Source organism: Sphaeramia orbicularis, chromosome 11 (genome assembly GCF_902148855.1).
Source record: "Sphaeramia orbicularis chromosome 11, fSphaOr1.1, whole genome shotgun sequence".
Taxonomy (NCBI): domain Eukaryota; kingdom Metazoa; phylum Chordata; class Actinopteri; order Kurtiformes; family Apogonidae; genus Sphaeramia; species Sphaeramia orbicularis.
In genome coordinates this window covers 54,455,236-54,480,047 of record NC_043967.1, presented here as the reverse complement: position 1 = coordinate 54,480,047, position 24,812 = coordinate 54,455,236, and the positions used below count along the sequence as shown (strand labels likewise).

The following is a 24,812-nucleotide window of genomic DNA, read 5'->3' as shown; positions in this document are numbered from 1 at the left end:
AATGAACGTGGGTTTCTCCTTCACATGCAGCTGTTTTCTGTTCGTCTTCTGTGTAATAAAACGGAGCCGAGGCTCGGAGCGGCTGAAGAACACTGTGAATATATGGACGACTAATGAATTGGGAGCAGCAGCAGACATAAATTTACAGCGTTCAACACCAGGGGGCAAGAACACTGATAAACACGGCGGTGCTTGGCTAATGTGTGTGCATAAGTCAACAGCTTGAGCAATTAAATAGATTAGCATCTTTAAGTGTGTTCGCCAGCGTTTGGGAGCATGGCGGCGGCGGCGGCGTGTGCGTGTGCTGTATAAATGTGATATAATGGGCCGCGTCCCGCCACACGTCGCCGTCTATTGTTTATTTATTTGCTTTGGGAGCCGTGGAGTGGTTAACAGGATTTAAGTCTTCAAGAGCGTCTGCAGACTGTGGGCGCTTTAATATCTGAAGATCAGCGCCGCGCTCAAATAAATCATTTTTGTGTTTCACATTAAACTTTTACATAGATGAATCACAATGAGACTTTTACTGTGCATCCTGTTATTATCTGTTATCTGATTCTGAACCGATCGCTGCTATTTACTCTGCCTTTTATTGCTTTTTTTCTCATGATTTGTATGGAATGTGTTATTTTTTTTCCTTCCTCTTTTTTTTTTTATTGTAGCTTTATTTTAGTTTCTTTTTAATATCAGCTCAGACATGGACGATAAAAAGCGGTTCAGTACATCTGGCTGATTTACATTTCTTTATGTTTCTGTTGATGAGCTCGACAGACGGGATGGGAACCAGGACTGAAATCACGATTTGGTCTAAAAGTGGAATTTAGAAAGGTCCAGTCCAGAGGTGTCCAAGTATTTTACTCATTTTTTCCACATTTAAGAAGAATTTGTTCACTTTTATACCATACACCTTCATTTTTTCCTTATTTTTCAAGTATTTTGCACATTTTAGTCTCATTTTACTAGTTTTTGTACATTTTATCCAATGAATAATTGAGGACAAACTGCATTTTACCTCAGTTATTTTCACATATTGACAGGATTAGTGGATGACAGTGACGGCTGCTCGTCTTTCAGAGGGGAAGCTCATTGTCGGCTTACATGAAAAAAATTATCAAGTTATGTAAACATAAATTTGTCCCTCCGTTCCATTAGCATTGTCTGCCATCATGTGCACCTCACTAGACCGCTAGTTCACTCCAACCTAGGCAACAGTATGAGTGATTTAACTAGCTACAAAATGATATTAAACTCAAACAAGAAATGATTAAATTATGGAACTGAAACAAGAAAAAGCTGAAATTATGTTAAATTGAAACAAGGAAATAGAATAAGTGTGTTTTATTTACAGTGTAAGAAATGAACAGTTCATTTGGTTTCTGTGATTTCCCAGCAGAATGTGTGACGTATTAAACTGAACTGTGTCAGTGAAGGAGCAGATCTGAAAACAGCTGTCAATCAAACAGGATTCAGCCTTTGGACCCATCCTCCAATCAGCACGTGGAAGCTCAGCATCCAGCCGAGCTCCGCCCACAGCTCCATTCACCCCCAGAGATGCCGAGCGTCCGGGGGCGGGACAACATGGTGTCATTTATCCAATTCCCGTCCAGTTTAGAGTCAGTTCAGACCAGTTCCACTCAGTCCCATTGAAGTGCATGGACGCTGAGCGTCTGCAGACAAATGCACTGAGCAGAGATGGAGGAGAAAACACAGACACGGGAATGGAGGAGAAGTGAACAACATCCAGTCCACTGATCTGGGATCAAACTGATTCTGAACCAACTCATCTGTGAGATGAACGTGTTCTAACACATTTGGAGTCAATGAAATGAAAACGCCTGAACAGATTTGAGCATTTAACTGGAGTCATTTTAGCAGAAGCTGAGCTTCCACTGCAGTCTGAGAAAACACCTCTGGTGGATGAACAGGTGTTAAACAGTTCAGAGGGTTCTGGTCGGTGGTGGATGTTTGGGTCTTCATGGGTTAAATGTGACTTTTACACACCGTCCTCCTTTAATTTCGAGGCTCATGCTTCATAATTGACATTAATGAGTGCAGATTAGGTTCACCACTGCAGATGTCCTTCTGTTCCATCCATCGTGCACATCTTCCAGCGGCTGCGAAGGGAACAGCAGCTGTTTTATGTGTGTCACCGCCGTCTCCACGGCCTGTTAGCTGCTCTATCTGCTGTGGATAATGGTCACCTGATAACAGCCGCCAGGTGTTTAGTGGAGTCGCTTTACGACGCCGCAGACGCCGCCGTTTAGCCGCCGCCGTTTCCAGCCACCGATGCGACGGGTTCTGCAAGGTGACGGAGTAAATCGTAACCGCGGGCCGTTACTAGGAGTAAGAGGGTTTTTTTCTCGCTCAACTTAATCCTTAAATAAACACTTAAGGAAATGAAGTTGGCCCGAAACAGCTGACTGATCACTGAGTTAATACACGGAGGTGCTAACAGGACATGGAGGCGCCCAGCGAGCTGAGGAGAATACTGATGAGCTGCAGATGTGCAGACGCAGACGGAGGACCACCACCACCAGACCAGCACAGGCTTTAGAACATTTACAGACAACGAGGAACAGTCACAGCACCTACGGGCAAAACCAAATAAACTAAACACAGGTTTAAAAAGTGGAATAAACCTTTAACCCTTATGCCCTCCTTAAATTTACTACCCTCTGGTTACCTTCAGGGCAAAAACGTACACGCAAAAAAAACTGCCATAAAGTCATCATCAATACTTGTTTTTTCTTTATAAAGCTTTTAAAGTACTTTATCCCTGCTCAAAACTACCAAGCATTCAACAATTTTCAGGATTTTAACCCTTTAAGTGCCACTTTAATTATGTGAATTTTGAATGATTTATTACAAAAAAAAGGAACAAATGATTACATTTTAGCGGTGATCAGGATGGGGGGCACTGATCTGCCTTGGCGGAGGTCTGCGCTCTACGAGTGCTTCTAGTCGCTACTTTTTTTCTTTTTGTTTTTTTTTTTTTTTAGAAATAAACCTCTTAAACAACTTCAGTCCTGCTCAAAACTACCAAACATTCAACAATTTCCAGGATTTCAACCCTTTAAATGCCAGTTTAATTATGTGAATTCTACATTATTTATTACAAAAAAACCCCAAAAAACATAACATTCATTCATTCATTCATTTTCTGAACCCGCTTTATCCTCTTTAGGGTCATGGGGGTCGCTGGAGCCTATCCCAGCTACATAGGGACGAAGGCGGGGTTCACCCTGGACAAGTCACCAGTTCATCTCAGGGCTGAACATACACAGACAAACAATCACTGTCACATTCACACCTATGGGCAATTTAGATTAACCAATTAACCTATCAGTGAATGTGTTTGGATGGTGGGAGGAGCCAGAGTACCTGGAGAGAACCCACGCAGACACGAGGAGAACATGCAAACTCCACACAGAAAGGTCCCACCCCCCGTCGACTGGTGTTGGAATCAAACCCAGGACCTTCTGTCTGTGAGGCACCAGTGCTAACCACTGCACCACCGTGTCGCCCAAAACTGTACCCATCAGTTTCAACCATTTTCACATTGTAATCTACATTTTTTTTGTTTTTGTTTTTAAATAAACCTGTTAAACAACTTCAGCCATGCTCAAAACTACCAAAAATGTATAAATTCTCATGATTTGAACCCTTTAAATGCTACTGTAATTATTTGAATTCTGAATTTTTATTTTTTTAACACCAAAAATGTAATATTTTCCATATAATAAATAGAAGGTGGATAGGACACTGGTGCTGATTAGAACTTTGGACATGACCCTCGTGTTCAAAAAGGCTCCATTGACTTCCATTAGAACCACTTTATTTAACCTCACTGCCTTTACACTATATAACCATAAACTTCTAATGTTAACATTGCATTTAGAAGAAAACTACTATTATTCAGAAATGGAGTTGAAGATGGACCTGTGGAGTTGAATGAATGAAGAATTCAGATCCAAGCAGAGCATGTAAAGTTCATGTAGACCACAGGGAAATGTGGGAAAATGAAGAATTCCATTAAAAAAAAAACAAAACTATCACTCCTTTAAAGTAGTGTTTGGAAAAAAAATAAGCAAAAAGAGCACAAACTTGAAAGAGACCCCTGTTTTCAGTGGGAGTCAGTGTTGTAAATGAGGCGGCCGTCCTCATCTCAGTCTGTATTTGTGCGTTTGGTCGTCCTGTTTCAGTTTCTTTGCCTCAGTCTGAGTCACAGGAAGCGCAGGATCATGACGTCCATGTTTTCCATTTCAGTCATGGAGGCAGAGTCACTGCTTCTCCCTCTGAGGCTGAAAACTCAGGTTGATCAGATTCAGCTCCTGTCACCTTCTTCCCCTCCACTCAATCACATCCCTCTCGTCTCCAAAATAAGACAGCGGCAGAAACATGCCCTGTGTCGGAGTCCTCCGCTCTGCCTCATCTTCTCTGGATGCACAAACATTTTCTGTTTCTTTGCCCTAAACTCACAGTTTGACCTGAGCCGTTCCAGGACCGATGTTGTCTCGAGCGGCGGAGCTCGTGCCGCTGGCATGACTGCGGCGTTTGTGTTTTTTTCAATCCGAACACATCGAACCGTCAGACTGAGCGAACGGACGGACGGACGGACAGGGAGGGGTAAAGTCAACAGGTGCAAACGCTGTTGTTCAGTTTGTGGTGAAATAAATGAACCTTTACTGCATCTGCAGACTCTGCAGAGGCTCGGCCGACCCGCTGGGCTCCGCAGGAAAAACGGCAACCGGGTTCAGAGCAAGGTTTTAATAGTTTGGGATTTTTCATTATTTCAAACATTATTCAGTTAAAAAAAGATACAAAGAATTGATTCTTACGAGGTCCAGTATTTAATCATGACAGTGAGGCCTGTTTGTTTATGGATGATGTTGTACTGATAAATCTGCTGGAATTATGGAAGAAAATGGTTGAATTGTTGAGTCTGTTTGTACAACTGTACTGCCATGATCATATTGTTGTGTATAATTCAGTTACTACATTATGGATTTGTTGTGGTTCGATACTAAAAGTAGGAAAATAGTATAGTTTGATTCTTGTATTAAGTTAGTGACAAAGGTGTAAAAGCACTGAGGGGTAGGATTAAATAAGTTCAGACTTCTTCCTACTCCTTTTGCAAAATTCAGACTTGAATGTGCCTGAAGACAGATTCAGTACATTTAAATGTTATTGTTATGACCCTGGGACATAATTTGTCTATTTGTATGTATGTGTTTTCTGTTTAGTGTGTGTGTGTTCTCCCCCGTCCTGTAGGTGTGCTGTGCCCTTTTGTGTCTGTTTGTTGCAGGTTGCTGATTGGTGGAGCATGATTGCCCGGCCCTTTAAAAATGGCCCTGGAGCTTCCGTCCTCGCTCTCTCTTGCCTCCTGCCAGCTCCCCACCCTGTGTGAGTGTGTGAGTGACCGTCAGTCTTCGTGTGCTCCTGCAAAATTCCATTGTTTATCGTTGTAAATAGTTTTTGAAAATTGAACCTTTGTCAGGTAGGGGAGGTCGGCTCTTTTTTGTTCCACCTTTTCTCCTGTTTTTGGTTAGGAAGTTTAGGCAAGTTTGCTGTATTTTATTTCGTGCATTTATTTTGAGTAGGTAATTTAGTTTAAACTGTAAAGAAGATATTTTGTTTGTTGTTTTAGCCGCTCCCTCCCCTAACCCTTCCTTAGCTGTTTAGGAAAAAATAATTGTAATAAACATTGTAAACCTTAGTTTTCGACTGACGTGTGTGCTTGGGAGCTGGGAGGGGACAAAATAGAGCACATTATGTTCGCCCTGGTAAACCCCTAGGCCGGGGCGTAACACTTATTTTGTTTTTGTCTTAATTTGCATCGTTTTTTTTTTTTTCTTTGCATGTTTGAAATAAATAAATAAACTAGAAGCACTCGGAGAGCGCAGACCTCCACCAAGGCTGATCAGTGGCCCCCCCCGTGGGCCCCCCCACCCCCGATCACCACCAAAATTTAATCATTTCTTCCTTATCCCATTTCCAACAAACCCTGAAAATTTCATCCAAATCTGTCCATAACTTTTTGAGTTATGTTGCACACTAACGGACAGACAAACAAACAAACAGACAGACAAACAAACAAACAAACAAACAAACAAACAGACAGACAAACAAACAAACCCTGGCAAAAACATAACCTCCTTGGCGGAGGTAATCAAATCAAATTATAGTTTAGTTTTATTTAGTTTTGACTTTTTTTCTAATTCAGTTAGTTTTAATTAGTTTTTAGAGCAGGTTTGCTAGTTTTTATTAGTTGTTGGGTTTTTTTTCCCTAAATGCTTAGTTTTAGTTTTAGTTTTTTTTTACCTCCGCCAAGGAGGTTCTGTTTTTGCTGGCGTTGGTTTGTCTGTCTGTCCGTGTGCAATATAACTCAAAAAGTTATGGATGGAATTGGATGAAAATTTCAGGAAATGTTGATACTGGCACAAGGAACAAATGATTAAATTTTGGTGGTGATTGGGGGTGGGGGGTGGGGGCACTGATCTGCCTTGGTGGAGGTCCACGCTCTCTGAGTGCTTTTCTAGTACGTCTCTTTTTCTCTTCTTCTCTGTCGTCGTATTCACATAAATCCCAGACAGGACTCTGCTGCTTTCTCCCAACTTTAGTCTCCATGTTTCCAGGTAGAGTGGGGACCAGAAGACGACTGGAAACCACAAGTGAACACAAGTGACGGACCCTTAAATATCATATGGTGCCAACAGCTAAAATTGCTCGAGTGAAATAAATTGATTTCATTTAAATCCGACATTGACAAACAAAACGAAGGGAATTTTATCCATAATTTTTATACATTTTAGTTAGTTTTGTAAACACACAATACAGTTTCAGTTAGTTATCATTTTTTTCTTTTAATTATAGTTTTATTAATTTCAGTTAACGAAAATGTTTTTTCAATTCTAGTTTTCATCATTTCGTTCGTTTTCGTTAACGATAATAATCTTGGTTCACAGCTGGGATTTCTGATTAAACACAGAAGAAGGAGACGGAGGACGACCTGCATCAGCCAGAACCAGCGAAGCGTTGAGATGCAGACGGAACTAAAACAAGTTCACTTCTGTTCTGGCCTTTTACGCACATTTCCACTTCACACACTGATAACCTGAGCTGCTGATGTTTGACTGGAGCTGAGATGGAAACGTTTGGACAGATAAACTTCTGCCTCCATCATGCACTCTGAGTCCTCTTCAAATGATGTGTAAATATTAGGGTTGGTAGCCTCTTAAAGGTACGGTAGGAGATGTTTTCCTGGAGCATTTTTTTACTATATTGCTTAAAATCCCCTTCACACCCCGATTACAAGCTCTTAATTCAACGCTCTAACACAAAAATAAAAAAATGGAGTCACCTGTGGAATGGACAGGACTGAAAAAACACCATCCAATAATTTTAACTCACCCATCAAAATGATTGAACAGCACTGTTTTGCAAATAAATACTCTTTCAGTAATTCTTTAAATCTGTATTTGTTATTTTCTTGAATTATTCATCCCAGCAGAACATTCCATATGACCGTGGCTCTATACGTCACAGTACTTTGCATTTTATTTGTGTTCACTTTAGGTAAACATCTGACTGAGGAAGAAAAACCTCCCATTAAACTTTAAGGAAATATTGATGTTTTTATCTTAAATCCTCACGAACAGGACATCTTACAGCTGTAGACATGATGTGTCCCAATACTTTTGTCCACATAGTTTATGAACATCGATATTATTACCTCCGCCAAGGAGGTTATGTTTTTGCCAGGGTATGTTTGTCTGTCTGTTTGTCCGTTAGTGTGCAACATAACTCAAAAAGTTATGGACAGATTTGGATGAAATTTTCAGGGTTTGTTGGAAATGGGATAAGGAAGAAATGATTAAATTTTGGTGGTGATCGGGGGTGGGGGGGCCCACAGGGGGGGCACAGACCAGAAAATTTCATCAAAATCTGTCCATAACTTTTTGAGTTATGTTGCACACTAACGGACAGACAAACAAACAGACAAACAAACCCTGGCAAAAACATAACCTCCTTAGCGTGGGGGGGCCCACGGGGGGGGCCACTTATCAGCCTTGGCTTCAACATGAGTTCAACATGGCCGTTCTGTGCATTAACAGCAGTGGTGCATCTGCTGCTAATCAACCCTTACTTGTTACTCATCCAGTGCCTTGTGTCCATGTTTACGTACAGAAGTGGAGCCAGAAGTGCAGGTGTTTCCATCTTTTAGGCTTTAAGACTAAATTCAATGATGAATAAAATTATTTTTTCCAATAAGTAAGTCATGAATTTGGTATATTTGGTATTAGTACTTCATATACTATTAGCACAAATACTATGAATACTTTTACTGTGTACTTTTAGAGTAATCATACTCAAAAATCCCTTCCAAGCTCCAAAAGTGTTTGTTTTTCATCTGAAATAGGCTTTAAGACTAAATTCAATTATGAATAAAATTAATTTCTCCAATAAGTACTTCATGAAATTGATATATTTGGTATTAGTACTTCATAAGCTATTAGCACAAATACTATGAACTACTTTTACTGTGTACTTTTGGAGTAATCATACTCAAAAATCCCTTCCAAGCTTCAAAAATGTTTTTTCATCTGAAATAGGCTTTAAGACTAAGTTCAATGACGAATAAAATTATTTTTTCCAATAAGTACCTCATGAAATTGGTATATTTGGTATTAGTACTTCATATACTATTAGCACATGTACTATGAACTACTTTTACTGTATACTTTTGGAGTAATCATATTCCAGATTCTCTTCCAAGCTTCAAAAGTGCTTTTTTTGTTTTTCTGAAATAGGCTTTAAGACTAACTTCAGTGATGAATAAAATTATTTTTTCCAATACGTACCTCATGAATTTGGTATTTTTGGTATTAGTACTTCACATACTATTAGCACAAATACTAAGGACTACTTTTACGGTGTACTTTTGGAGTAATCATACTCCAGAATCCATTCCACATTGCACTTCTGTTTGTTGTATTCAGTGGTTGTAAAAGATAAAATGTAAAAAACGATTAAAACTTTTAACAGTTCATAAGCTCTGTTATTTTTTGCGGCTCCACACTATTTTTGTTGGCAGAAGAGTGGGCCAAATGGCTGTTTTGATAATAAAGGTTGCAGACCCCTGATATGGATGAAACCTGAGTACAGTGGGTTTGGTTTGTGGAAGGTTTTACTCGTTCACTCACTCGTCACCTTTGACCTGCTGGGACAAAAAACGGAGTTTTTTCTGGACCTTGTGTTTGCGTCTAAACCTGGGATTTGTTCAGAAACTAAACAAGCGTTCTCAAATATTTCCCCTTTTCTGATATTATGGAAGGAACAGACAGTGAAAATGGAAGGGAAAGGTCAGATCCTGGTGTTTTAGCCGCCGTAGCTCCCATCAGACTTTGCTCTAGTTGGATTGAATGCAGAGGCTGTGGTGTGTGTGTGTGTGTGTGTGTGTGTGTGCAGGTGTGTTTACCAGATGGACCCGGTACAGGATGCTGATCCCCAGAGTCATGAAGGGTTTGGAGAAGTCGATCACCTTCTCTCTCTCTGAGGTGATGGTGAAACCGGCCACAGCCAGGTCGGCTTTCTACAGACAAGAAAAAAAAACAAAAAAAAACCATGTGATTGGTTCGTATTTTACACACTAACAACCTGCACATGCTGTTAATATATACTTTAACCCATACAGACCCAGTGGTACTTTAGTGTCAGCTCCCAGTTTAACCTTTCTTAAGTAATTTATCACCATTTATTCGAATATTATCCTCTGTATTTTGTATTGTTCAGTTTTCTGCCTCCGTCCACAATAATATACATTATATAGACCATATGTCCTCTAATACAAACCTGTATTTGAAACAGAGGATAGAAAACTATTACATGATGAAAAACAAATTAATTTTTGCCAAAAAAAAAAAAAAAGTTTCCGTTTTAAATGTCTGGGGTCACCGGAAATTTGTGATTTTAAAATGGAGTCAGGAGAGACCAGAACATGACAAAGTAGAGGATGGACTTTACGAACACTCACAAGGAACAAATCGTGACACCCACTGTTGTTTAGCTACTATATTACTGTTGTTTGCAGTGTTGGGCAAATTACTTTAAAATAGTAATTAGCTATAGTTACTAGTTACTTTCCCAAAAACGTAACTGAATTAGTAATGGAATTACTCCTTCATAAATGTAATTAGTTACCAGGGAAAGTGATTATTGCGTTACTTTAAAAAAAAAAAAAAAATCTTCAAATATGTAAAAGAAAACTGATTTTTGAGCGTGTTTCACGGGTCAGTTTCATAGAGTAGAACAGCAGACAGGTACTGTATTTAACTTCATATTTATTAGAGTGTGAACAAAATTAAAGACATTATCCCTGAAATAATAAAGCAGTGTCATCCTTTTTGGGTTCCACTGCCTCTCCAGATTCTTATCCTTCAGCAAATTTGAGTTAAGGAAGACAAGTGATCGAATGTTTGCGTCTTCTGTCTGATAATATTCGTCCTGTTTCAGAGGAAACACTCATTCAGATGGAACCGATGTTTCCACTAAACAGAGTTTCTATACCATGACTTTGGTGAGGCTGGGGTCCACCAAGGCCAGGCTGGGGTCCACCAAGGCCAGGCCAGGGTCCACCAGGGCCCGGCCGGGGTCCACCAGGGCCAGGCCAGGGTCCACCAGGGCCCGGCCGGGGTCCACCAGGGCCAGGCCGGGGTCCACCAGGGCCAGGGTCCACTAGGGCCAGGCCGGGGTCCACCAAGGCCAGGCCGGGGTCCACCAGGGCCAGGCTGGGGTCCACCAGGGCCAGGGTCCACTAGGGCCAGGCCGGGGTCCACTAGGGCCAGGCCGGGGTCCACCAGGGCCTGGCCGGGGTCCACCAGGGCCAGGCCAGGGTCCACTAGGGCCAGGGTCCACTAGGGCCAGGCCAGGGTCCACCAGGGCCAGGCCAGGGTCCACCAGGGCCAGGCCGGGGTCCACCAGGGCCAGGCCGGGGTCCACCAGGGCCAGGGTCCACTAGGGCCAGGCCGGGGTCCACCAGGGCCAGGCCGGGGTCCACCAGGGCCTGGCCGGGGTCCACCAGGGCCAAGCCGGGGTCCACCAGGGCCAGGCCGGGGTCCACCAGGGCCAGGCCGGGGTCCACCAGGGCCAGGCCGGGGTCCACCAGGGCCTGGCCGGGGTTCACCAGGGCCAGGCTGGGGTCCACCAGGGCCAGGCCGGGGTCCACCAGGGCCAGGGTCCACTAGGGCCAGGCCAGGGTCCACCAGGGCCTGGCCGGGGTCCACCAGGGCCAGGCCGGGGTCCACCAGGGCCAGGCCGGGGTCCACCAGGGCCTGTCTTTTCCACCACATAAATGCAGATGTGCATGTCTAGAAGAAGATGCTCCTCCAGTTAATCCACATCTGCACTTTTTTCAGTCCCTCCTCTCTGATCCAGCGGTAAATGTCTTCAGTTCAGTCAGTCAGACTCACTGATAACTCCTCCCCTAAATTAGCTGATAACATAGATGCGTTCAGGAGCCTGTGTTGTGCTGTGGACAACTCAAACTGGTAGATGTCATCAGTGGTTCAGGTGTGCGTCAGCGTGGACAGCTCAGACTCATGGACACACAGCTGAAGCATGACGGCAGTGTGGGGGATCTGAATATGAGAACGGCTCGCAGCGAATCGGTTCTTATCACTAAACAGAGCCGTTTAAAAGACTCGACTCGTCTGTGAACGTCACACCTCTGGTGCCTGGCTGAGCGAACCAGGACAGATAACAGCTGTTAGATATCAGTGCAGAGTAACGCACCACATTTCACTGTCAGTAACGGCGTTGTAACGTTTCAAATAGTAATTAATTAGATTACCTGTTACTGGAAAATAATAACAGCGTTAGTAACACCGTTATTTGTAATGCCGTTATTCCCAACACTTGTTGTTTGTATTATTATTATTATTATTATTATTATTATTATTATTGACTTAATGATCTACTTTGACTCTACCTTAATGAACTTGGGGATATGCAAATATATTTTTAAAAGAAGAACTGTTTTTATTTGTCAGTATATTTTAAATGCAGCCATGTAATTACAATATAATGTAAAGTGTTTTATATGTAGTATCTTAGTCTGACTTTTTTCACTGTAGCACTTTGAGATTGTGTTGAATGAAAAGTCCTTTATAAATGCATTATTATTATTATTATTATTATTATTATTATTATTATTATTTTATTAACGTTTTGTTGTTTTAAACGGGGGGGGGGGGGGGGGGCAAAAGAAATCAAGAAGTACAAACACTGGAGATACACACAGAAAAACAAATGTACAGATAGACTGTTTTGTTGTTTTCTGAAAAGAAAAGAAATACAGATAAACTACTTTGTAAAATGTTGTGTGTGTGAATGTAAAACATGTGAATTCTCTTTTACAAAATAGAATAAAAACTTGAATTATAAAAAATGGGTGGGACAAAAAAGGTTGGAACCGCTGTCATAAATGGTGAGTGCAAGAGACACCGTAGGAGAGGCGTGGGACGCATACATTTGCACTTTTGAAGTACATGTGGACAGATAGCTTAGTAAGAAACACTACAGTCTACGACACAGTAGGCCAGGGTTTGGATCCCAGCAACAGCACGTACATGACGTTCAACATTTTACAGATTAATGACACTGAACATGGAGAAGGAAAGGAGGTAAATACAGTCATTAAAACTACAAACCAGTCTGTCCTGGAGTCAGGTCATGGTCTAATATTTGGGATAAGAAGATTAAGATCTGGTGTACACACACACACACACACACACACACCCACACACACACACACACACACACACACACCTCAGACATAGATGTTGCATTCATTTTCTGCCTCATGTCTCCTGTGACTTCAGATTAGCGTTCATTTATTCTGCATTAACACAAAACAAAAGCCTTCTGGGAAAAAAACCCCGACATTTCCTCTGACGGACGGAAAATATGATTTAAGTAAATTATGTCTTCGAAATTTCATGTTTAAAGTACGTGAAAATACACGTTAACGGCTACGTCTTCTACGCCTCAACTCCATGTGTTATGAGTCTGCTCCTGTCGTGGCCGTTGGGGGGGTTGGGGGGGGTTGGGGGGGTGGGGTGGGGGGTGTATCCATATTCATGAGGAGGGTTCGGTCCATGATGGCGAACAGGAAAAGGCAGCAGGATGTGCATAAATTACACCAAACCTGTCTCATACACTTATGTTCATACGCAGCTAAAGTGCAAATCCAATTACAGTGGGTTCTAATGTAAAGCTGTCTGCATCATGTTCATTAAAAAACAGAGTGTGTGCATGAAAACAGCCTTTTCCACTGAAGGACCTGCTGTTTCTGCTTCATGTCTTCAGTATTAGAAAAGGTAAACATAATGGGGTTTACAAAAACAAACACCATTCACATCCAAACTCCTGCCAGTTTTCAGGTTTGGACAATAAACGTGTTTTGGTTTAGTTGAAATATTCCTCAGTACATGAATAAAACATGGTCCATTCACCTCGTTTTGAACCGTTCTAGTTGTTATTCCACCTGTTAACCCACAGGCCCACATGGATTTATGTTGTTTTCACAATAAAAGTGTCAGAAAATGTCTGTTTTTTGCCGATTCCTTTGCACCTTTTTATCAGGAAGAACTTAACTTTCAATATTTGGCCATTAATTATCATTATTATATGGAATAAATGCTTAACTCTTTCATGCATGACGTCCACATTTGTGAACACATGGTTCAAGTTGACTTTCCAAAGGGTCATAAAAGTGATATTGTCCAAACCACATGGGGACAGTCTCTATAGACCCTAAACCACCTAGACCCGCCAAAGGGTCCAGTTCCTTTGGGTTGAATTTGTAAAATGCAAAAAGTACACTAACAATCCTTTTAGTTCAGGTTCCACATTCAGAACAATTCAATCTCAAGTGGGCAGGACCGGTCAAATACTATCATCATAAAATATAAATAATGACAAGTCCAGATGTTTCTCTTTGTAAATATTTTCATGTATTTACACTAAAACAAAGTTTAATTTTACAAAAAATGTGACTAACCTGAACAAATATGAACAACCTGAAAAGTTTTAAGTGAAGTACGTACAATTTTAACAATATTCTGTCTGTTATTAAATGTTTTGTGTGTTTGTAGATCCACTGTGATCTGTTTGTTATAATGTACATGTGGAAATGATAAACTGAGGCAGAATATTGATAAAATTACACTTTTTTGTTCAGTTTGTTCATATTATTCACATCTTTTGAAAGGATAGTTTGTAGATGGAAACCTGTTCATAATGCAAATGTACTTCATTCGCTCTAAAACGTAGAGAAAAGTTCAGAGTTGACATTATTTACATATTATTCTGTTATTTTTCTGGTTCGGCCCACTGCAGATCAAATTTAGCTGAATGTGGAACTGAACTAACATGAGTTTGACACAGCTGTCCTAAACAATACAATGAAAACAAGGATCATCTTTATGGAATTTCCCCTTGTGGGACTAATGAACGCATATCTTATCTTATCTTAGTTTAACAATAGTTGCTTTATCAGTGACCCTGGAATTGTGTGAATATAACTTACGAATCAAAATTTACCTAATGGAAAAACGTCAATTTCGCCAAAGCTCTCCTTTTTTGATTAAAAGTTTTTGCACTGGCAAGAGGTGGTTTTTTGGCTGTAGCGCAATTGGTATATCACGCTAAACTGCAACGGAGAGACCTTTTTCTGCAACTAGAGTCACGTGAATAAAAAACACCGATGTTGACGGACGTTACAACAAGAGAAGAAGAAAAGTTTTAAAATGAACGTGGTGTGGTATGTGTGGACACACCAGGAAAGAGGGGTAATATATAATAATAATGAATATATCTGTAAATCAACACCATATTTATGTTTGTTGTCATGTTTATGGAATGACTTCTCATGATAATAAATTTAAAAATCATCACATTTGTGATTTAATGGAAAAACTGATGTTACGCACTTGTGTTTTTTCAACATTTAGTAAATATCGGTGTAGTTTTGCGCAGATGTCCAATGGAAAAGTGACTCATTTGGACTGCTGTGTGATCTCATAAAGTGAACCTCCTCTGCTATGGGTTTACTGTCCACGTTTGTGAACAAGAGTTTCACAGCTTTACACAAAAGAAAAAAAAAAAAAAAAATTAAAAATCTGTGATTGGTTTACTCGGCACCTGTTAGTCCCACCTTCATATTTGGATTCAAGCCCCATGATTCAAGGTTCTAATAGTTTTGGATTTTTCATTATAGTTTAATTTTATTTAGTTTTGCCTTTTTTTTCTCGAATTCAGTTTGTTTTAATTTGCTTTTAGAGCAGGTTTGCAAGTTTTTATTAGTTTTCATTTTTTTGTAAATGCTTAGTTTTACTTTAGTTTTATTTTATATCTTTTCTCTTCTTCTCTGTCGTCGTATTCAAATAAATCCCAGACAGGACTCTGCTGCTTTCTCCCAACTTTAGTCTGCATGTTTCCAGGTAGAGTGGGGACCAGAAGACGACTGGAAAGCACAAGTGACGGACCGTTAAACATCATATGGTGCCACTAGCTAAAACTGCTTGAGCAAAATAAATCGATTTCGTATCAATTCGACATTGACAACGATGAAAACGAAGGGAATTTTATCCATAATTTTTATCTTTTTTAGTTAGTTTTGTAAACACACAATACAGTTTCAGTTAGTTATGTTTTTTTTTTCTTTTAATTATAGTTTTTATTTATTTCAGTTAAAGAAAATGTTTTTTCAATTCTAGTTTTCGTCATTTCATTAGTTTTCATTAAGGATAATAACCTTGGTGGACAAAAGGCTGAAACGATATTAAACTTTCATGGACTGGCATAATTTCATTGTTGTCTGTACAGGCTTTAAATCACTTGAAAAAGATGAAACCAGACACAAACTCTGTGAGTACTGAGTGGATTTTCTGTTGCTTCATATGAACACACCCTGGTCGATATCCTCCGATCATGTGTGTGCTGCAGATCTGACCTGAACTCTCCTCAGTGGAACTCATGTGAGGAGCCCAGTTCATGCTGTAAATGTAAATCCCTCCTGTTTTTGCAAAGGGACCAGTATGATTTACCCAGTGAGCCCCGGCAGAACAAAAGTTCCCATCATGCAGTGTGAGCGCCTGGCTTTTCCCCCGAGATCTGCACAATAACAATTCACTCTCAACTTGTAATGCATTCTGCAGCCGCGGCCTCGCCAACGACTTCTGCACAATAAAAATCAATATTTCATTAAAAGCTCCACAATCTCTGCAAAGGAGCCGTGCACATTTGGAACAAAGGTGCTGCCTTTAATTGCAGGTGGAAAATCGGGAACTCTAGCCCCTGCGGCGAGAGATGGCTGTTTAATCAGAGGAAGGTGGCGCCCGGCGGTCACTTCACAGCACCGTAATATCAGTCAGAAAAGACAGTAATGGTCGGCCGCCGTTATGCTGCAGCGCGCGTTAACCTTGAAAACACACAACAGAATAAGGTTTGTTCATTTTTCTGATGGAGGCGGGGCTCGGGGGGAAAGGGGGCGGGGCTTCAAGTTCTGCAGAGGCAGGAGGAAAACCATGATAAACACGAAGGCTGAGGATGAACCTTCTGGGATCCAGGTGAGCGTATTATGCACACTTTACACTTCATGTTATAAAAAAGACATATTATTTATTGAGTTTTATTTATTTTTTGTTCATTGGGAAGCAGGTGTAAATCAATATATGTCTGTCACTGCAGACCACCAGTTTACACATAACACAAACATGTGCCCAGACATTAACCCTTAGTGGTCGGAGCCTATTTTGGCCGTTTTTCAGTACTTTTGATTTTACCATTATACACCATATACTGTACAGAAATGTTTACTGCACCCATGTTTGGGATCTTTTGTTTCAGCACAACTTCAGCTATCTCATCTGCCAGTTATTTTTTCACTTTAACCTACTATAAAAACACAAAAGGACAAAAAACACACAAAACATATAAAATCCGATTAGAAAAATGTATATAATTTATTGCATAAATAACACACAGATGCTTAATGAACCTTTTCAAAGACTTGAAAAGTGAATATTGGTTCCAAATATTAGGTATAGAAAATTAAAATTGTAATAAATTAAAACTATACTCAAATATTTGACCTAAAAGCAGATCTTTACATAGTAATTAGTAATCCAATTTTCCAGACAGCAGCAGAGTGCAGTCGGTGAGAGAGATGGAATTTTTAAAATTAGTTTTAGCTTTTTAGTGATGTTTTTGTGATGAATTCTTGTAAACAATTGTATATAATAGTGATAGTGCTGTTTTACAGTGTTCTACTAGTGGGTTTTGCTGTGTTTTTGTCAAGCTTGGCTGTATTTGAAAAAAATAATGATGAAAAAAAAAAAAGAATACATTTTTATGGAGTATATTGAAAAAACTGTTTTTGTATTTTTTGCATCAAAAATAAGGTTTGTTTACATTACAAGTATGGTTTTTAAAGGGTTAAAAATATGACACTTATTGAGTATTATTGTTCATAACTCAAGTTAAAAAGTTTAAAATTAAAAAGTTAAAAACAAACTGCATGAAAAGTATCTGTCTATCTATCTATCTATCTATCTATGGGAAGGGGGCGGGGCTTCAGGTTCTGCAGATGTGATGGACATCCATCATTTGGGTTTTTCAATAAAAGACGAGCCCTCAGGCCGTCCACAGTTTGAACTCCAGCAGAAAACTGAAAAAAAAAAACCTGAAAACTAACCTGGAGCAGACGCAGATAAAACCTTTTTACTGCAGAGGAAGTGAAACAACTCCATGATACGTTTTATGACAAATCTGTCACATATTACATTGTTTTCTCCCATTATTTGTCTTTTATTTTTATTTATTTAACCTTTATTTACCCAGGCAAGCAATTAAGAACAGATTCTTATTGTTCACCTTTTTTATTGCAGCATCTTTTCAGATTCTTTTCGTGTTACATTGTTTTCATCTGTTTTTTTGTGTGTCTTTTGTCTTTGATGTTATTTGTCTTGTTGCATCTTTTATGTAACTTTCATGTTGTGTAATTTTCATGTTTTTTGTGTTTTGCATCATTTTCATCTTGTTTTGCTTTTATGACTTTTTCATCTTGTTTCATCTTTTATCTTCTTGCACCTTTTGCTTTGTTTTCATCATGTCACATCGTTGTCAGTCTTGACAGCCCCCCCCCCCCCCCCCGTAACTCGTACAGATCCATGTCCAGTCCAATTGTCCTTCATTTCATTTCATATTTCACACGTTCCCTTTTCTCTGGCTGTGTTTACTGCTATACTCGTCATGTTGAACATGTTGGTTTAAGACACTCAGTCTGACTGAGAGGGGCGTGGCCTGGGGGGGGAGTGACATATGTGCATACCCTCTATATCAGGCAAAACTGCAATGGAAAGACCTTTTTACTCAACTAGAGTCATGTAAATTTAAAAAAAAAAGGATGCTGACGGACGTTACAACTAAGGTTATTATTGTTCATGAAAACTAACGAAATGACGAAAACTAGAATTGAAAAAACATTTTCGTTAACTGAAATAAAAACTATAATTAAAAGAAAAAAACAATGACTAACTGAAACTCTATTGTGTGCTTATGAAACTAACTAACACTTATAAAAGTTATGGATAAAATTCCCTTAGTTTTCGTCTTTGTCAATGTCTGAAATCAATTTATTTTGCTCTAGCAATTTTAGCTAGCGGCACCATACAACACTTTTTGGTCCGCCACTTGTGTTCACTTGTGGTTTCCAGTCGTCTTCTGGTCCCCACTCTACCTGGAAACATGGAGACTAAAGTTGGGAGAAAGCAGCAGAGTCCTGTCTGGGATTTATTTGAATACGACGACAGAGAAGAAGAGAAAAGAGTCGACTAAACTAAAATTAATACTAAAACTAAGCATTTAGAAAAAAATGAAAACTAATCAAAACTAGCAAACCTGCTCTAAAAACGAATTAAACTGAATTAGAGAAAAAAAAGTCAAAACTAAATAAAACTAAACTAGAATGAAAAATCCAAAACTATTAGAACCTTGATTACAACAAGAGAAGAAGAAAACTTTTAACAGAAACGTGTCGCTGTATGTGTGGACACTCCAGGAAACCCAATCATTTTTAAATTTAGTACAAGATAGAGGGATAATATAGAATAATAATGAAAATATCTGTAAATCAACACCATATTTATGTTCATCATCATGTTTATGGAATGACTTCTTGTGTCATCTCGGGATACTAAATAACAAATCATTGCGTTTGTGATTTAATGGAAAAAAACATTACGCACTTCTGTTTTTTTGACATTTAGTAAATATCGGTAAAGTTTTGCGCAGATGTCCGATGGAAAAGTGACTGGTTTGTGATGTTGATGAATTTGGTGGATGTTGAGCTCAAACTCCACATTTTACAGATTATATGATCGTCGTCAGAGGACACAGACTGCAGCGGTTTGTAAAATTTAACCCTTTCTAACCCTCAGATCCAACAGTATTTGAATGTGTTCTTTTGCAGCGGCTGAATGTTCATGTGCAGGTTTTTCCGAGGCTTTGACCTTGGTGAGTAAACACAGAGCAGAGCCATAATCTCATTAAGGTTAAAGTCACAGAGGCAGAGTGGATGGAGGCCCGCTGCTTCCACCCACCCCACACACCTCTGCGCTCTTTAATTAACACCTAATTGATTAACGAGTAGACGCTCGTTAAACCGATTTCACCCACTTTCATCAGACGCAGCCTCGTACGGAGCCGGCGTGGGGCGTTTTAATGGACGTGTGGTCGTCCTCAGTCATGGAAACTGGACGAAGTTCGACTAAAAACGACTGTTTCCCACAAAGCTGGAGACATGTTTTCACACACATTCCACTGATCAGACACTGAGTCCCAGTTAACCTTCCAGGATCCAGGTGAGTATTTTATGCACACTTTGGTTTCACAACATTCACCCATAAGTGGTTGTGGTTCAGTTGGTAGAACAGGTCGTCCTTTGACCGAAGGGTTGGAGGTTCGAATCCTGGCTCCGCATGTCCACATGTGTAAGTGTCCTTGGGCAAGACAAAGGCCTGGCAGCACCTCGCATGGCAGCAGCCGCCTACTGGTGTATGAATTAGGATGTAACGATTACCGGTACAACGATAAACTGCGGTAAAATTGCAGATGGTTAGTATTACTGTTTAAATTCTAATTCTCATGATAACCGTGTTTGATTACCGCACTTTTAGGGGAAAAAACCCTATGTAAAGATCTGCTTTTGTGTCAAATATTTGAGTTATAGTTTTAATTTATTATAATTTCAATTTTCTATACCTAATATTTACAACCAATAATCACTTTCAAAGTTTTTGAAAATGTTCGTTAAGCATCTGTGTGTTATTTATGTAATAAATTATATACATTTTTCCAATCAGATTTTATACTTTTTGTGTGTTTTTTGTCCTTTTGTGTTGATATAGTAGGTCAAAGTGAAAAAAATAATGGATGACATAGATGAAGTTGTGCTGAAAAACAGATCCCACACATGGGTATAGTAAACATTTGTTTATATAGTATATAAAGGCAAAATCAAAAGGACTGAAAAACGGACAAAATAGGCTCAGACCACTAAGGGTTAATATTTGAATGTTTCTGCCAAGAGGAAGTACATTGTGCCAATTATTTTATTTAATTTATTTATTTATTTTTTAAATACAACTTGGTTAAATTATTTCAGTGTGTGTATTAGTGCTTTTGGAACATTTTGAGCACAATTTCAACAATACCATGATAATAATGATAACCATGATAATTTTGGTCACAATGACTGTGATATGAAATTTTCATATCACTATATCCCTAGTATGAACGTGTGTGTGAATGGGTGAACGTGAGGAATTGTAAAATGCTTTGGGTTCCATTAAGGAGCAGAAAATGTGCTATATAAGTTCTGTCCATTTACCATGTATATAATTTTTTTTCATAAATTTTTTAATTTATTTTTCTTGTGCATCTCCAAAAGTACAATCCAAAAAAAGAAAGAAATTCACATTTTATGATACAAGGTTTTGTGACACACAAAGTACCCCCCAACAGCATATTTAAAGACATTAATTGACATTTGTTTGACCTTTCAAGATCACTCAAGGTCAAAGGTCATGGCACCAAATCAAAGCCCATATGTGACTTCCTATCTATTGCCAATAGTAATTATATCAATCTCTTCAACTGTTTTCAACTTGTAGCATTTTGAAATTTTTCCCATTATAAACCTGTGGGGATTTTTTTAAATTTCAAAAATTGATAAAAAAAATTTCAAAAATCAATATTTCTCAATTCTTTGAACAAATTTGGTTGACCTTGCCCCAAGGAACCTTTGCTATGAATTTCAATTCATTTTGCCCGACAGTTTTGGCGAAGAATTTTCTAGAATTCTAGGACTATCGTAGACATGCTCCCTCCACGAATGTCTGCGAACTCCAGATTTTGTACGAACTGGAAGATTCGTATAATCCCATCCTTTGTAAGAATCTTTGTGACCCAAGCTATTAGCGCTCTTTCCTTAAAAATGACAACATCCGGTCTCAGAAAATGAAAACAGCAGGTGTTTTTGGTTTGTTTTTTCCAATTCTGTCAGGTAGTAACTTTCTTTTTTGTTAGTAGAAAGAGAAAATGAAAATCAATCGTTTTTTGTTTTTTTAATTTGGTTTATCTGTTTTGACACTGAAAAAGAAAAACACTTCAAAATTAAATTTTAATTCTTCTGTTTCAAAACAAAAATCAATCAACCACTTCTTTTTCATTTGTTTCTGAAAAGAAAATCTGAGCACCAACAGATGCACTGACCCAAATCAGATATCACAAATGTCTACATGAAACCCCACATTTGGTCCATTTGCTTATTTTTAATTTGTGCGTACAATCAAAAGAATGAAAAACTCATTTTTTGATTTTTGATTTGTCCATGAATATTGAAGTGAGTCATTTTTTCGTTTTCCGATTGTTACCCCATTACCCATAATGCTCTACAGCTCTGTTCCACTCACATTGTAGCATTATGGGCCTCTTAAAATGTACTTCAAGTTATTTAATAATCAATGCAGTGCCTTTTACTCCACTTCTCAGCCTCTGAAATGGCCCCAAAGGGACAAATAAAGTCAACTGGATTGAACTGATACATGTTAGATGCCAGGCTAATGAATACAACCTTATCACCACGGCAACGCAGTCACAGGAATTAAACACTGCAGTCGTACAGGTCTGGAAAGCACAGATATGTGTATTAGCAACACATGGGGACGCATATACACTAGTAATAGTACCAATACTACTACTACTACTACTACTACTACTACTACTACTATAACTACATGCACTGCAGATTTGAATACATTACTGCATTCAAATCTGTAAAAACAAGACCCACATCCGTCTGAAAAAGCCTTATTCAAATGTTTATGTTCTGGTTTCAACCCTGACACGACTTTTAGTTTTGTTCAGACAAAGATACCAAGTTTTAATCCATTTAAAAATCCCACAAAGATGTGATCAAACTGACCCACAGCCTGTTTTGTATTCACATTTAAAGCCGAGCCTGTGGAGTCAGGACATGGACTCTTATCCGCACTTTGCAGAAATGTTCAATGACGGCGTTTTTATTGGCTTCAGCTTTGATGAAGGTCCTCACAAATACAGGAGGACAAATACGTGAGATGATTAGAGCTTGTGATTTGAGCACATTTCCATAAAAATAAAGAGGAGGTGGGTGTGTGTCTGCAGATCAGAGTGTGTGAATACCTGCTGCGCTCACACTGGGTCATTAAAACAGCTCTGTATAATTAGCAGCAAAAAGACACTTGATTAGCCTTTTAATGGCCTACTCGTGTCCCTGTTTGCTCTCTCCGACATGTGTTATGTTAGATGTGGATGTTTTATTATTCTGTCCTTGCTACTTCCCTGGTGCAGCTAGACTAGGGATGTAACGATTTGAAAATTTCATATCACAGTTATTGTGACCAAAATTATCACAGTTATCATTATTATCGCGGTATTAGTGAAATTGTGCTCAAAATGTTCAAAAAGTACTGATACACACTCTGAAATAATTTAACCAAGTTGTATTTTGAAAAAAAAAAAAAAAAAAAACGCAAATAATTGGCATAATGCACTTTCTGTTACAGAAACATTCAAATATTAACCCTTAGTGGTCTGAGCCTATTTTGTCCGTTTTTCAGTCCTTTTGATTTTGCCTTTATATACTATATAAACACGTTTACTATACCCATGTTTGGGATCTGTTTTTTATTTCAGGACAACTTCATCTATCTCATCTGTCTATTATTTTTTCACTTTAACCTACTATATCAACACAAAAGGACAAAAAACACAAAAAAATATACATCTGATTTGAAAAATGTATATAATTTATTGCATAAATAACACACAGATGCTTAACGAACCTTTTCAAAGACTTCAAAAGTGAATATTGGTTCCAAATATTAGGTATAGAAAATTAAAACTGTAATAAATTAAAACTAAACTCAAATATCTGACATAAAAGCAGATCTTTACATGGGTTTTTACCCCTAAAAGTGCAGAAATCAAACACGGTTATCATGATAATTAGAATTTAAACGGTAATACTAACCGTCTGCAATTTTACTGTGGTTTATCGTTTTACCGGCAATCGTTACAACCCTAAGCTAGACAGATAGCTAACTCCTCAGTGATGACACCTGTTGATGATTTGTTCACATTTATCCATCGTAGAGATGACTCACAGGGTGTAAAACTGAAATAACAAACACATAGAAACTTGACATGTTTGCCAAACACGAATAAACCCACCATGTCCGTCTAAGATGACATGCAACCGTAACTAGTTAGTGCTAGTATGCTAATCGCTAGCTTAAACTAGTTAGTGCTAGTATGCTAATCGCTAGCTTAAATGCTAATTAGAAACGATCATCATTTTAGCGTGTTTCATCACACAAATGCACAAATACAAACCCCACTAACTTCAACAAAACTACACATAACACACAGGACGTTTCCACACACGTACAGGCTGTGCTTTGGCCCACAACACACAGCTGCACTCATTTCCAGGTGACACTTGTTCAAGATGTTAAAACAGGAAGTCTTTCGCGCAACATCCAGTTTTCCTTTCACATTAAGAACGTACAACTTAAAACTTTTACAAAGTAAAACACAGAGCTCTGAAAAGATATAAGAACACAAAAATAAATCCTGGATGGCTCTTAAGGAGTCAGAACTATTATTATTGGACAGGATCTGCACTTCTGGTCTTTTAAGGACCAGTTTGTTCTGGTACTAAAATAAAACCATATTATTATTGTGAAAAGGTCCAGGATCCAGTTCTATGTCCTGTTTTGGAAGAACCAAGGATTTTTCATTCTAGTTTAGTTTTATTTAGTTTTGACTTTTTTCCCTCTAATTCAGTTAGTTTGAATTGGTTTTTAGAGCAGGTTTGCTAGTTTTTATTAGTTTTGGATTTTTTTCTAAATGCTTAGTTTTAGTATTAATTATAGTTTTGTCGTCTCTTTTCTCTTCTTCTCTGTCGTCGTATTCAAATAAATCCCAGGCAGGACTCTGCTGCTTTCTCCCAGCTTTAGTCTCCATGTTTCCAGGTAGAGTGGGGACCAGAGGCTGCTTTTTCTTCCACAAATCTTTTAAACAACTTCAGCACATCGAACAGCACATGTAAATAAGCATAAAAGACGATAGATTTTTTTAAAAAAATACAGCAAAAAAAAGTTCTTGCCGATCACAAAATGGAAAAAAAAAATAAATTGAGAAAAATG

General features: G+C 38.8%; 1 protein-coding gene across 1 annotated transcript in view; it reads right to left on the bottom strand.

Annotated features, from left to right (window-relative positions):
- LOC115428194 (glutamate receptor ionotropic, kainate 5-like) overlaps positions 1-24,812 on the bottom strand; it is a 76,388-nt gene that overhangs the window by 33,133 nt on the left and 18,443 nt on the right. The window contains exon 7 of the mRNA XM_030147037.1: positions 9,479-9,592. Within this exon, the coding sequence (XP_030002897.1) occupies positions 9,479-9,592 (114 nt within the window). The remainder of the gene's footprint in view (positions 1-9,478; positions 9,593-24,812) is intronic.